Genomic DNA, 13,809 nt, shown 5'->3' on the forward strand with positions numbered 1-13,809 from the left:
GCCTAACGTATGAAACTGTAATCAGTTTGATAATAAAAATTTGAAAAAAAACCCAAAAAACCAACAAAAAATAAAAAAGTTCGAAGTTGATCTGTGGCTCAAATAGTAGACTGCTGGCCTTCAGCACAAGAGCTCAGGGACAGTGCCCAGGACTGACACAAAACAAACAAACTAGCATCCAAAATATCACACTTAGAAAGCTGTTCATGAAAAGAACTATGTGGTGCCAGTGGCTCCGAGCTACTCAGGAGGCTGAGATCTGAGTATCATAGTTCGAAGCCAGCTCAGACAGGAAAGTCTATGAGACTTTTATCGCTAATAACTACTCAGAAAAATCTGGATGCAGCACAGTGGCTCAAGTGATAGAGGGCTAGCCTGGAGCACAAAAAGGCTCAAGAACAGCGTCCAGGCCCTGAGTTTAAGCCCCAAGACCGGGGCGGGAGGGGGGGAAGGAACTATATGGAGATGAGGATCTTCAATTACAGATATTAACACAGGCTGACCATCTCCAAACCAAAATGCTACAAAATCTGAGACAAAACATTATGACCAAACATGATACCACAAGAAAATTCTACACAATGAAACTGTTTCATGCACAAAATGATTAGCAATATTGTATAAAGTTACTTTCAGGCTATGTGTCTAAGGTGTACATGAGACAAAGTGTATTTATATTTAGACTTGGGTCCCATCCCTAGGACACCTCTATTGTATCCAAATATTCTAAAATACAAAACAATACTGAGGTACTCTAGTCCTAGGCACTTTAGATAAGAGCCACACAACCTGCACAGCATATATGTTTTTTTTATTTGTTACAATGACATCCTAAATCATCTTAAAAGATATAGAGCAAGATGTAGGCAGAGAAAAAAAATACTAATTCTTTAAACATATGAACTCACAGCATTTGACAGTGATGAGTACTTAGTCCTCATAAAAATAGTTCACTGGTATTCCTGACCATCAGAAATATTAAGAGTACAGAACATGCCACTAAAAGAAGATAGTTTCTCAGGAGTATTCAAGGTCAAGTACACTTTCGATAAGGGAATGAAAATTTTGCTATATTTCTTGGGATCATCAATCTATGACAATCCAACACCTTAATAATACTCAGGAATCTTACTGGAAATATATTTGGCACCAAACTACAAAAACTGGATGCAAGTTTACATTTATGGTATAGTCTAAAGAGATGGGCAAACAGTATTTCAAAGAACTAGTTATGAGTTCTCTCTTTATGAGTTGCATACATATATATGGATGCACAAATATTCAAGAGCTTGCTATATGCCAGGGTCTTTGTGTATAGCAGGGGACACTGCCATAAAACTGTTCTCAAGAAGCTTAACATCACTGGGAGAGACAGGCAAAAACATCAAGAACAGACCAATAGGACCTTTTTTCACACTAGATGATGTTACTTATGCTGACATCTGAAGAACAGAAGGCATTTACTGGACCAAGAATGAAGGGAACATGTTCCAGATAGAAGGAATACCTAGTGCAAAGAGCCATTAGGCAGAAAAAGTACTAGGATCAATAAGCCAAGATGGCTAACTATCAGTAAGGAGGAATTGAAACAAGATAAGCCTAGAAAGAGAGATAAGATCAAACAGGGCCTTGTGGATTACAGTAAAGACTTCTGATTTTACTATAGTACTATGGCAATCTACTGAAGAATTGTGAAGCAGAAAAGTAATGTTATCTTAATTTGTTTCAAAAGCATGCTTTTAATCAAGCATGGTGGTGTTCACCTACAATCCCATCTTCTTCTAAGGAGGAAGCAAAAGTGCCATGAGTTTGAGGCCAAACTGGGAGAAGTTATTAAGACTCTATCTGAAAAACAAAATAATTAAGAGTTGAGAACTTGGCTTAAAGCTCAGGGCCCTGGAGAAGTTCAACTCCCCACAAAAAACAACAAAACCTCCCCAAACATTCCCCCTAAAAACCACAAACCAATCCCCCAAAGAACTCCTACTTACAAAAACCCAGAATATTTTATCGCTGAATGAAGGTAGTAGCTAAGAGGAAAGAGAAATGGAGATACCACTTAGGCCAATGCACATCTCGAGCTCAGACAGTGATAAAGGGGACAGGAGATTAAGATTTCTGATCAGGTCTGGAACGTAGTTGAACGGTAGATCATTTTGCCTAGCATGTACCAGACCCTGTGTTTGATCACTTGCACCACAAACAAACCAACAAATTTGGGGTGCCTCCCCAAAGTTATCAGTAGACCTGACTGATCCCCTAGTGGGAAGATATCAATCTGTAAGTCTGAATTTCCTGCTGTGTGTTTAAGTTGAGAGATACCAAAGCATGTTGGTATGATGTTAGAAGTGACTCAGTAGAAAACTGTAGGAGGCAAAAATAAAGATACATGACAAGAGTTGCTTACTAAAAGGTGAAGTTCCCTAAGAAAGCTTATATGTAGAGATTTATTCTGAAAGAAGAGAAGATGCTTCCTCCATAGGTGAACGGAGAGAGACAGATAGGAACAGATTGACAAGTATGAGGCATGTAGGATGAAGGCTTGTGTGCTATCAATTTCTGTGATGTCCGAGGCCAAGACATCAGCCAGCAGAGTAGTAAGCTGATGTGGGAAGTTTGAGGGCTGAGGCAGAGGAAAGGAAGAACCCATTGGGGATAAAGGAGAAAGGACAGTCTCACCCACACTGAAGGTATTTGCTGAGCCCCCCCAAATACTAATTCCCCAGGGATAACAGAAGCTGATGTGGTGAGCTTGATATAACATGCAATCAGTGACTGGAGTAAAAAAGGCAAATTACTTTTAAAAATATCTCACATATATTGATAAATGTTGGTTAGTTTTTGAAAAAATAACTTTTTAGTCAGGATCTAAACACAGTTTAACAGAACTGTGTTGTAATTTCAGTTTGCTTGCTATTTACTTGCTACCAGACTGTGAGTCTCCAAAGGAGGGGAACTGCACACTCCTCCCTGTGCCACACTGAGGCTCAGGGGCCACTAGCCAGGAGGACATCACCACACATACAATCCTTGTAGTTTATATACCTTTGGGAGTCTGGTTCAACATAGATGATGTGAGAATGACTTGAGTAATTTCCATACTGTTTAGTGAAGTGCTTAAAATGAACTCTAAGCCAGGTGCCAGTGGCGCATGCCTGTAATCCTAGCTACTGAAGAGGATGAGATCTGAGGACTGCGGTTCAAAGCCAGCCCAGTCAGGAAACTCTAGGAGACTCTTATCTCCAATTAACCACCAGAAAACTGGAAGTTGTACTGTGGCTCAAAGTGGTAGAATATTAGCCTTGAGATGAAGAGCTTAGGGACAACACCCAGGCCCAGAGTTCAAGCCCCACAACCAACCAAAAAAAAAAAAAAAAAAGATTCCAATGAGAAAATTGATTTCAAATGGAAAAACAAATGTTCTGATTTTTTTAATTGTAAGAGACACAAATTTCTTCTAATAACACTTACTTTATCAATTCTCGTCCTTCAGAACTAACAAAATATTCAACCAGCCATTGACAAGCATCAAAACTTTTTGAAAGTAATGCTTCTATAGTAGCAATCCATTCTTCAGTATCAACCCTTAAAAAAAGCAAAAAGCAACGTTCATCTCCAGCAAATAACCTCAGAGTGTCACTTCTACCTATCTACGGTAGATGGGGTAAAGGGTTAAATGTTTACTAACTATACTAACATAGCTCAGTGGACCCTCAAGCTCTTGGTTGACAGAGTGCCAGCCTTGAGAAAAAGCTAAAGGACAACTCCTAGGTCCTGAGTACCTGCACAAAAACCTTTAGGTGGAAAAAAGTTCAGACAAGTAGCATTTTGGTAAACAAATTGATATTCAGATATATTTATATACATTTATATATATTGAAATACACTTACATTTACACATCTAAGTGTGTATATATGTTGAAATATACTTTATATATTTAAATATATTTATATATTTAGATTTCAATTCATTTACAGTATTTTCAAACTTTATTGCTATGGCCTTTAATATTGTACTTTATGGAATAAAAATCTCTGGGCAGTAAAAGCTGCCATGACTAGATCATACTATTCATGATCTCAAACCACTCAAGTCCCTTAATGCCCCCAAATGGTGACTAGAAACAAAATGGAAATAGTATGTAATATGTAGACACTAGGAACAAATTTCACATATAACAGCAACAACTAAAGATTTGCCTAATGAATCCTACAGACTTTAAAAGAAGACCACATGCTTTATTTATTTTTTGTACCGGCACTTGAACTCAGGACCAGGGCACTGTCCCTTAGTTTTTTTGCTCAAGGTTGGTGCTCTACTACCTGAACTACCTCCACTTTTTTTTTCCTGGTTAATTGGAGATAAGAGTCTCACGGACATTTTCTGCCCAGGTTGGTTTGAACTAGGATACTCAGATCTCAGCCTCCTAAGTAGCTAGGCATAAACCAGTGCCTTTTATCACAACATACTATTAAAACATATCACTCTCACCTGAGTTTTTTCTTTGTCCGCAGGTAAGTTTGAAAAAGGAACTGAATGGCAAGCTGCAAGCTCACCTTTGCCATGCAAGGATAATATGGGTGCTTTAATTTAGTCTGAGAGGGAGGAAAAAGAAACACTATTTTCCAAAGAAATTTCATAGATTATTACAACATACTTTGAACTGATAGCACATGACAAGGTTAGATAATTTTTTTAAATCTAGCTCATTCATAACAGAAATTATTACACTTAAGCTTTAAGAAAGTTGAGAAAGCAACATCTTTATTTTTTAAAATGAAGTCTTCTCAAAATAGCCTTTAGATAATTCATTAGGATGTTAAGCAATCAAAAGTCTAGAAACATTGTTTTCTTCTTTGTAAATAACACAATGATCATTGAAAAACAAGAAATAGTGTGGAGTTAATCTTGAGGAATATATGTCATTAATAAATCTTCAGAGGGAAAGGAGGAGGGGTAGGGGGAGGGGGGAATGAGGGAGGAGGTAACAAACAGTACAAGAAATGTATCCAATGCCTAACGTATGAAACTGTAACCTCTCTGTACATCAGTTTGACAATAAAAATTAAAAAAAAATAAATCTTCACAAAGGTCATTAGCTACCGATGTACACTATTACTTACTACTCGATCTCAAAGAAGGGCACATGTTTAAAAATTCACTACATGGAAACCCACTGGTTTACAATCTATAATGCACATCTTGAAGGCTGCCTGCAGCCCAGTGAGACCCAATAGGCAGTTTTGTGGGAAATCTTTTTTGTACCTAATCTGAACTCTGAGATACCACTTAATGCTTTCTTCTTTGCAATAACATATTAAGTACTTACAGCATTCAATGATGCTAAAGACAAAACAAAACTGAAATAATCACTACTGTACACGTCTCTATTCTTCATAAACTTGAGGTTTTCATCTCTCACCATCTACAAAAGAAAAACATTATTTTTTAAAGAAGCAGTAATATATTCAATATGTGGAAGATAGTTCTAGTGAAATGGTTAGTTAAGAGGGGGTAATGTGGGTTATAATTTGGTCATTCTCCCTCTAGAGATGATTGGTTTTAGTCTACTAACGGTGTATTCACATCCTAATAAACTTTCCCATCATTTTTGCTATAAAGAAATTATGGAATAATTTCCTTCTCTTAAGTTTTAAATTAAAAAAAAACAAAACAACAATCCACTGCGAAAAGGCAAACCTTGGGATTCTAAGCTCAAATGCTGGGTAGGAAGAGACAGTTTACCCAAGTACAAGTGACTCCCTACCTCCCTGTTTTAAATGGCTCAATTCCTTTCCTCCCTCCCTTCTTTTCTTCTTGTGCCAGGGGCTTGAACTCAGGACCTGGGCATTGTCACTGAGCTTCTTTTGCTCAAGACTAGTTTTTTGGGTAGTTTAATTATTAGAGATAGCAGAGTCTTATAAGCTTCCCTACCCAGCTGGCTTTGAACTGTAATTCTTAGATCTTGGCCTCCTGAGTAGCAAGGATTACAGGTATGAGCCACTAGTGCCTGGCCTCAATTCGTTCTCAACGAAAGACTCCACATCTTTTAAAAATCTCCAGTTTTGGCTTAGTTATTTAGCTTGTAAAGTTTGGATTGGGTAACTAGAGAGTCCTGATTTTAAATCCTTGTCCTGTGATTCTGGCAGGCCATTTCTCTTTTCCTGAGACAGCTTTTCCATCAGATAAATAGAAATATGCTACTTTACAAAATTTTCTTTTCTTTTTTTCCCCATCCCATTCAAAGCACTAGGATTTACACTCAGGGTTTCATACTTCATAGGCAGGTGCTTTACCACTTGAGCCATGACCTTGGCCTCTTTCTTTTTGACTTTGTTATTTTTTTCAGTCAGGGTCTCAAGGTTTTGCCAGGGGCTAGCCTGAGACTGCATTTCTCCTACCTACACCTCCCATGTAGCTAAGAATATGTATGTACACCACCACTATACCTGAAAGGTGGTTAGTATGGTAGTTAAGATGGGATTCTCACTAACTTTTTGCTAGGCAAGCCTTAAGTCATGATTCTCTCATCTTGCCTCTTTCAAAGTAACTGAGATTAAAGATATGTATGACCAAGGCTTGCCTATAGCTCACCCCTACCCCCTTAAGAATTAAGAGACTTGTTTAAGGTCTAGCACAGAGCAGACATTCAGTAATAATGATCATCACTGACACAAGTAGGGGATGAAGTATCACAAGAATGACAAGTCAAGAAGGTTCTGGACCTACAAGACAAATTGATGTTTATCTGGATTTTCTCCTTCAAATCATTTACATAGTTCTTACCTGGTATATTCGAGCAGGCATTTTCTCCACAAAGAGTCCTTTCTTCTCACCTTTTTTTACCAGCTTGGTGAGAATGGAAAGCCGGTCATTGTTGGGCCGATGTGGCCGAGGGGATGATTGAGGCGAAATCTCTGGTGAAGAAGGTGCTGACCTAGCAGACCAAATCAGGGAACTGTTTAATATGAAGTTGTTTGTATTGCAGCAATCATTACAATTTGTCAACTCAGAAGCAGAATACAAGATTGACACAAACTGTTTATTTTGCTCATCTAGTATTTTACAAAGGCAAATGAAATTCACTGACAAGACCTTTGTTGGTATAGTTCTATGCTTTGACAGAAAGTACATGCAGTAAATGCTGCCAAAATGTTTTAAAAAACAACACAAAACTGTTAAAATAAAATCTCAATTATAGAATGAAATAACTTAAACATGCAGTCTTCTAAATACAAAGTAACTCCAGGAAAAATGTCCTGGGAGCATTGAGGAGGAAAAAAAAGGTAATTTTTCTTTTTAGAATACTTTCTGGAATTTCCCTTTGTTATCTAATGATCTTTAAACTCCAAAGAGTATTATCATCAAAAATCACAATACTATCTGTGAATCACATAGCAATTTATTTGGAAGAGAAACTTACAGAGAGAGATCCTCAGCTTCCTGCCTTACAACGCTTACTCGACTTTTCTTTGGCAATACTGGTGAGTTTTGATCAGATACCCTTTGGTAGAAGAGCATATAGGCATTCCAGTATCTTCGACGTACATCAGTATATGGGTTTGCTATTTGATAATGACATTAACAAAGAAATCTTTGTAAATAAAAAACACAGCCTAAACAAAGAATATATATACTCAACAAGTAAATCTATCAAATTTGTCAAATGCAAAATCTAAGTACAATGTGGATCTCAGAGGAACACTGGCTAAAATGAAGTGACAGCACTTTATAATTGCTGAATTGGACAAGATCACTTACTTTGGGGGTGAAAGAGAACAGAGTGATGGAGGAGGGGAGGGCATTGTTAGGAGTCATAATTGATTTTATTTGATCATTTTGGCAAAGACAGCCAAACCTCAGTAAATACTAGACATGATACTATTCAGCCCCAAAGGTTACCACTATTAGATGCATGACTGTGGTGAAACTGCTGCAAAATCTTAAGGGTGGCTTTAGAAATGTCACTGAAATGATCTTAAAATTAAGCTGCAGAGATGCTAAGGTCTCTGCAAAATGATTTAAAGTAAGTTCTGACAACACATGCCTTTTCTCATTCTATTTCCTCTTGGAGATGGGTCTGTAAAGGGAAAAACTACCAGGTGATAACATATAATAAATAAGATTTTAAAGCCCAGTACTAGAAACATCTTTTCTAATAATCATACTTTTGTGTAAGTGTAAAGGAAACATAGGCCTTTGAGTGGGCAAGTATTTCTTGTGAGACTTAAGTTGAAAGTTTTGCTTGGAATTTTCCTGATGTATCTCATCCTCTTTACTGACTCTAATGCTCATTATCTAGAAATATTTCTTAAAATACTAATTATACAAATAGGTTTCAGTTCTTTAAGTCCAGGTTATGGGGATAATGCATCTTAATGTCACCCCTTCTACTGTTCTCCCCATTTAAAAGAACTTTTGATAAGTAGCTTGAAAAACATTTCCACTTTTGTGATTCTATAGGTAGAAAAGCATTATTATACTTACTTTGATCATAAACTTTAGGTCTATATTCGCCTCCAAAGCATTCATACTCCAGAGTCTCATCATTTAGGTCAAATTCTTCTATAACTGTGTCATTAAATTTATACCACTTTCCTTTTCCACAGCCCCTAGAACCCAGAGATTAGACAGATATTTTAAGGTTAAAAACACCCTCATCTCCTACCTTTATCTCTATATATAGTCTAAAAATAAAACAGGTAATAGCAAAGAAGAAAAATAACAGTATTAACTTCTAAAACAGATTTGCAAATCAAAGGGGCAGGAGTTATATATCAAGTTTAAAAATTTTTTAAATTAAAAAAAAGGTAACAGTTTCTTTGCATCAATAGTAAATGGAGTAGGAGAAAAAAGGGAGAAGGGATGGCAGGTAGGCCAGAAAACAAGTGAGGGCTACTTTGAGAAACCTTTACCAATAGAATGTTTGTGGCTCATGTTTATAATCGAAAACTAGACTCAGCAAAGTAATTCACTAGACTCTTATCATCAATTAAACGGCAAAAACCCACAGTAGATGTGTGGCTCAAGTGGAGAGTGCTAGCTGTGAGTGAAAAAGTTGAATGAGAGGACAGTATACACACACACACACACACACACACACACACACACACACCCCACCCCCACAACTGACAGTTGGGCCTGGTGGTATGTGACTATCATTTTAGCTATGATAGAAAACCTAAAAGAGATTTTGGCCTAGCTGCGTAAATATCTACCTTAGCACAAAAAATGGCTAGAGGTGTGACTCACTGATAAGAATACTTTCCTAGCAAGCACAGAGCCTTGAGTTCAAACCTCAATACAGAAAATAACAAAACAACAACAACAAAAAACCATTACCTCCTGTCCTTAATGAAGGAATAGTAATGACCCGCATGTGCTTGTCCACTATGAACAATGACACCAACAAGTTCATAATTTTCTGTAAGAGCAACTTTTTTCCGTGGGGATCCTCCACCTCCCTGATCCATATTTCTTCCATTTTCACCCACTTCAGAAGATGAATCCAGGCGAGCCATTCCTGAAACTGTGTAAGGCTCCATATTTAGCATCCAGGGAAACTACATAAAGGCAAAAGAGACCACCTTAGTCTTGTTTAGGAACATATCCAGCAAGCATAGTAAAAGGCTGTGTGGTTTTCAGTTAGGCATGGACTAGCTGCCTCTCCAATTCAACTATGTCTCCAACAGGCTACGTCTGGACAAGTACAAGTAGACCCTGGTCTAAGTATTACAAAGAGCATTTTACACTTCACAGCTATGCTAGGATGTCTTCCAAGAACCAAAGTCACTGTAATTTTTCCTGTTTCCCTAGCAGCCACTTTTCAAGACAAGGGCTGCAGACTCCTCATGCTTACTGGAGCCTGACATGGGCAGACAGACTTTAAAAACAGCAGGGAAAAGTGAATATGGGAGGCGGGTAGGCCAGTAGGCCATTCCTGAGTCTGCGGCTGAGACAGTCTGGAGACAAGCCCTAGGACCACTTACGGTACTCACTTCAGTAATCAAAGTAAATGTTTAAAGAACAGGCTCAGATCATCTTGACAGGTATTTAATTTCTATTCTAATACTAAGTGATCTTGGTTTAATAAAGCAAGGTAGTTTTTTTCTGCCAAGGCCCATTTGAATATTATAACATCTTGCAAACCACAAAAAATTATCAATACAAGCAGAAGGCCTTGGAAGCCCACAGAAAACACACACTTTTCTGTCCTAACATGTACCATACAATTGTGAGGGCCTCACACTGCCTATGTGCTGGGCATTCCTCATCTGTTTTACGTGAACTATATCAAAACATACTATTTATGTATTACCCTCTGGAAAAAAAGAAAGCAATAAGATTAATATGAGATATTCAGGAAGGAAAACAATTTACCCTGATTTGTTCATCATATTTAATAGAGCGTCCACTCTCCCAGTCAAATCCAAATCTCATTAGGTGAATTACCAACACACTAGGCAAAGACTTAATACAGGTCCTTTTCACTGTTATTCTCTAAAGAAAAGCAAAAACCAATTATCTCCATGGAGAAAACACAAGAGCAAAGTAATTAATGTTAAAGCCTCCCGACTCATGTAAAACAAGCAATGACACAATCTAATAGCCACAATCAGAGCTTAGTATTGATTTTACACCAAGAAATAACATGAGCAACAAATTAATTTTTCTTAAAAGGAAAAATATAGTACCTTTTCTTTGCACTTTTCACAGTAGTATGCATTACTTCCTTCCAGAACTTCTCCTCTAACAAACTGATCCAAAGAAATTTCCAAACTCTGACAAGAAGTAACTCCTAGATTGAGAGCCATGAAAGCTTCCTCACGCTCATATCTGATTAGGAGATAACACAAAACCCATCAACATTGAGTTCTTGAAATTACCACTACATTGAACTTGGAACACAGAATACTCAAGATTAGTAAAATTAGCACGTGTCAACATTTTAAAAATATACAAACAAAAACACCAAAGTTGTGACAACTTAGAGTTGATTAAAATTATGAATAACAACAAATATTTTCTTAAGTCTACTAAGGAAAGATAGAAATGCAAGAAATTTATTAAATATTTATAGATCCACTGAGATGTATTTATAAGATTTTTAACAAATAAAAAATTTGTAACCTACTAGAAAAAGTGCATATGTTAAAATGCTCCCAAATGCTCCCCAGGTAGGGGATTATCCCCATAGAGGGGAATAAACCTCAGGGCCTTGCACATGCTGAGCAAGTACTCTATCCCAGAGCTAACACTCTAGCCCCAATGAGCACTTTCTATGTCAATGACATCTTCACTAACCTGTGAGGACAGTCTTTACAGATCTTCTGATCAGAATAGATACCTTGAAAAGTATTCTTAAAGATTTGGTCTCTTCCCATTTTCTGTCAAAATAAAAAAGTGTAAATTGTAATGAATGCATCTGGAACTTACAGACTGATTCACAGAGTATTTTATTTAGATCTGAAATACCGAGTTCAATTTAATCATTATAATAAAAGGAATGATTCTGGCAGTTTCAGTTAGGAACCAGTGGAAGGCCAATGACCTATCATCAGATCCAGTGCAAACTATCAAGTAATTGGAAAAGAGGAGATTCAGAAGTATTGACAAACAGAATTATTTTCCACATGATTCTGAATCCTCTCTTCTTCTGCCACAATCCGAAGTTAGAATCAACTATCAACAATCTGTTCATTTTGCTCATGGCCAGAATGCTACAAGTTTACATTATTTTGAAGACATGAGTTATATCAACTGTGCTACTGATTACGCATTGGTCAGCCTTCAGTGATAGCAGGCAATCTTAGAGGACAGTAACATCATGCAAGGCTGTGGTCTTGCAGGGAGAGGATTTGGGTCCAGATACCACCACTAACAACTTTTTGATGTGGTCCCTATACCTCCCTTGCCAGAGATGCTTTTTAGTTCTTTGACTGCCTGGAGGAGCCATCAACTCACTGTAGACAAGAGCATTTCTGAGGCCAGACTACCTCAAGGGACATGCAGCAAGAACAGGAAAGTACAAACAATTATTACTAGGTATATAGATTAAGAATTAAGAAGAACCAACCTACTGATTTGTTTATGTTACATTGTTAAGCCAAGAAAAAATGAATCACAGCTGATGTTAAACATCACTAATTTCTGATTTGTTAGTGTTTATTTAAGTAACCACAGACCCTAGGGTACTGTTCTCATATTATAATTAGGAAGCTGAAGGGAAAGTAAAATTTCTTACCTTCAGATACTCATCCATCTGATCAATGAGACTAGTGAAGAACTCATACGCATCCTGCTGTTCTCTTACATAGAGTTCTTTGTTCCACATTTTGAATATCTATGTGGTAAGAATTAAATGTTTTAAGGGAAAGCAGCAATTTCTGAACACAACAGAGAAAGAATGCATGTAAATGTGTTTAAAAACCAAGTTCATGAGTTAGTATGAAGTAAGAAAAAATTGTGTTCAGACATCTATACTATTCTACCACCAAGTCTGAAACCAGAAGTGGGTATAGGGTGAGATATCAGGGCAAGGAACTAAAGAGTTTGACTCTTAGAAACTAACCAAATTCTGAGGAAACTCATAAAGTAGTTAATTTTGTGAAATCAAGTGAAGCAATTGGTACAGGTTCAGAGAAATTGTGTGTGTGTGTGTGTGTGTATGTGTGTGTATATATTTGAAACCAAGTACTAATTTATTCTACTCCCAATTCTTGTATAGGTTCTTAACAATGGGATTAATATAGAATTAGAAAAGATACAAAATCATTATAACTGAAGAAAAATGTGGTCTAACTAAATATTTAACATATTTAAGCACCTTCCAGAAGTTCTCAGGTACATAATATTGCAGCTTGCTTTCCATCAAATGTCCAAAGAGAGACTGCACTTGGTAAAATACACTATCATCTGGATTGTCTGTGTCATCATCCACTGAAAGCAGCGACTAAAGAGAAAGAAACGTACTCAGTTAAGACATTTAACTGCTTCACAGGAAACCCAAACTTGCATAAAAGTATCCATGAGGCTTTCTTTGAATGTTATACTTTATGTGGCTCTGTACCTATTTAGCTCTGATATTTTCTAGCTGGTAAAATCATGAATAAAGCCTATCTTTAAGCCTGTTTGATTATAAATTCTTATAGTCCTACTAGGATCTCGCTAAGAAAGAAATGCAACACATCTGTGAAATGTTCTCAAAATACTGTCATGTCATAACTATGACATTATTACAAAGCACTAATGACAGAGCCTATACATTTCTAAATATTAAAAATTTTAGTAACTTCATACGATGTAATGAGAATGACTTTTGAGGTGAAACACATTAAAGCCAAGTCTATTTGTTATAAAAGGCAGATACAGAAACAGCAGATAAAAATAACCATGTCTATACTCAGAATTTACTAAAAACTTCCTAGTTATGTCTTGATTGAATAAAGCCAAGAAGCAATAAGAAAGTATAGAACAATTTCAGGCAATACACAGATTATTTTTCATGCCAAACAAGACAAAAAAGAGGAAATCACCTCAGGGAGCCCAGGTTGCATATACAGCTGCTGGAAGACTGCGTTCATGTAACAAGTAGCACCACCATTCCTGAGCCCCACGAAACCTGAGCTGGATCTGCTATCCACTGGAGGAAGGTACTAGGAAAGATAAAAACCACAACAAAGAGAATTGGGATGGCTACCACACTCCACTGCAGCCACATGTAATGTCTGTGAGGAGAAAAAGGTCCACAAACAGATTTGTCCATCCAATGTCAGGAAACGCACACTAGCAAAGCCAATGAAACTCAA

At 37.1% G+C, this 13,809-nt stretch overlaps 1 protein-coding gene across 2 annotated transcripts in view; it reads right to left on the bottom strand.

Moving 5' to 3' along the window:
* Usp24 (ubiquitin specific peptidase 24) overlaps positions 1 to 13,809 on the bottom strand; it is a 124,935-nt gene that overhangs the window by 22,536 nt on the left and 88,590 nt on the right. For both annotated transcript variants that reach the window (XM_048351409.1, XM_048351408.1), the window contains exons 43-55: positions 13,537 to 13,656; positions 12,828 to 12,953; positions 12,246 to 12,344; positions 11,306 to 11,388; positions 10,696 to 10,837; positions 10,382 to 10,501; positions 9,344 to 9,564; positions 8,489 to 8,613; positions 7,425 to 7,566; positions 6,788 to 6,938; positions 5,331 to 5,426; positions 4,493 to 4,596; positions 3,472 to 3,585 (exon numbers count right to left, since the gene is read on the bottom strand). In XM_048351409.1, the coding sequence (XP_048207366.1) occupies positions 3,472 to 3,585; positions 4,493 to 4,596; positions 5,331 to 5,426; positions 6,788 to 6,938; positions 7,425 to 7,566; positions 8,489 to 8,613; positions 9,344 to 9,564; positions 10,382 to 10,501; positions 10,696 to 10,837; positions 11,306 to 11,388; positions 12,246 to 12,344; positions 12,828 to 12,953; positions 13,537 to 13,656 (1,643 nt within the window). The remainder of the gene's footprint in view (positions 1 to 3,471; positions 3,586 to 4,492; positions 4,597 to 5,330; positions 5,427 to 6,787; positions 6,939 to 7,424; positions 7,567 to 8,488; positions 8,614 to 9,343; positions 9,565 to 10,381; positions 10,502 to 10,695; positions 10,838 to 11,305; positions 11,389 to 12,245; positions 12,345 to 12,827; positions 12,954 to 13,536; positions 13,657 to 13,809) is intronic.

This window comes from Perognathus longimembris, chromosome 7 (genome assembly GCF_023159225.1).
Source record: "Perognathus longimembris pacificus isolate PPM17 chromosome 7, ASM2315922v1, whole genome shotgun sequence".
In the NCBI taxonomy this organism is placed as follows: domain Eukaryota; kingdom Metazoa; phylum Chordata; class Mammalia; order Rodentia; family Heteromyidae; genus Perognathus; species Perognathus longimembris.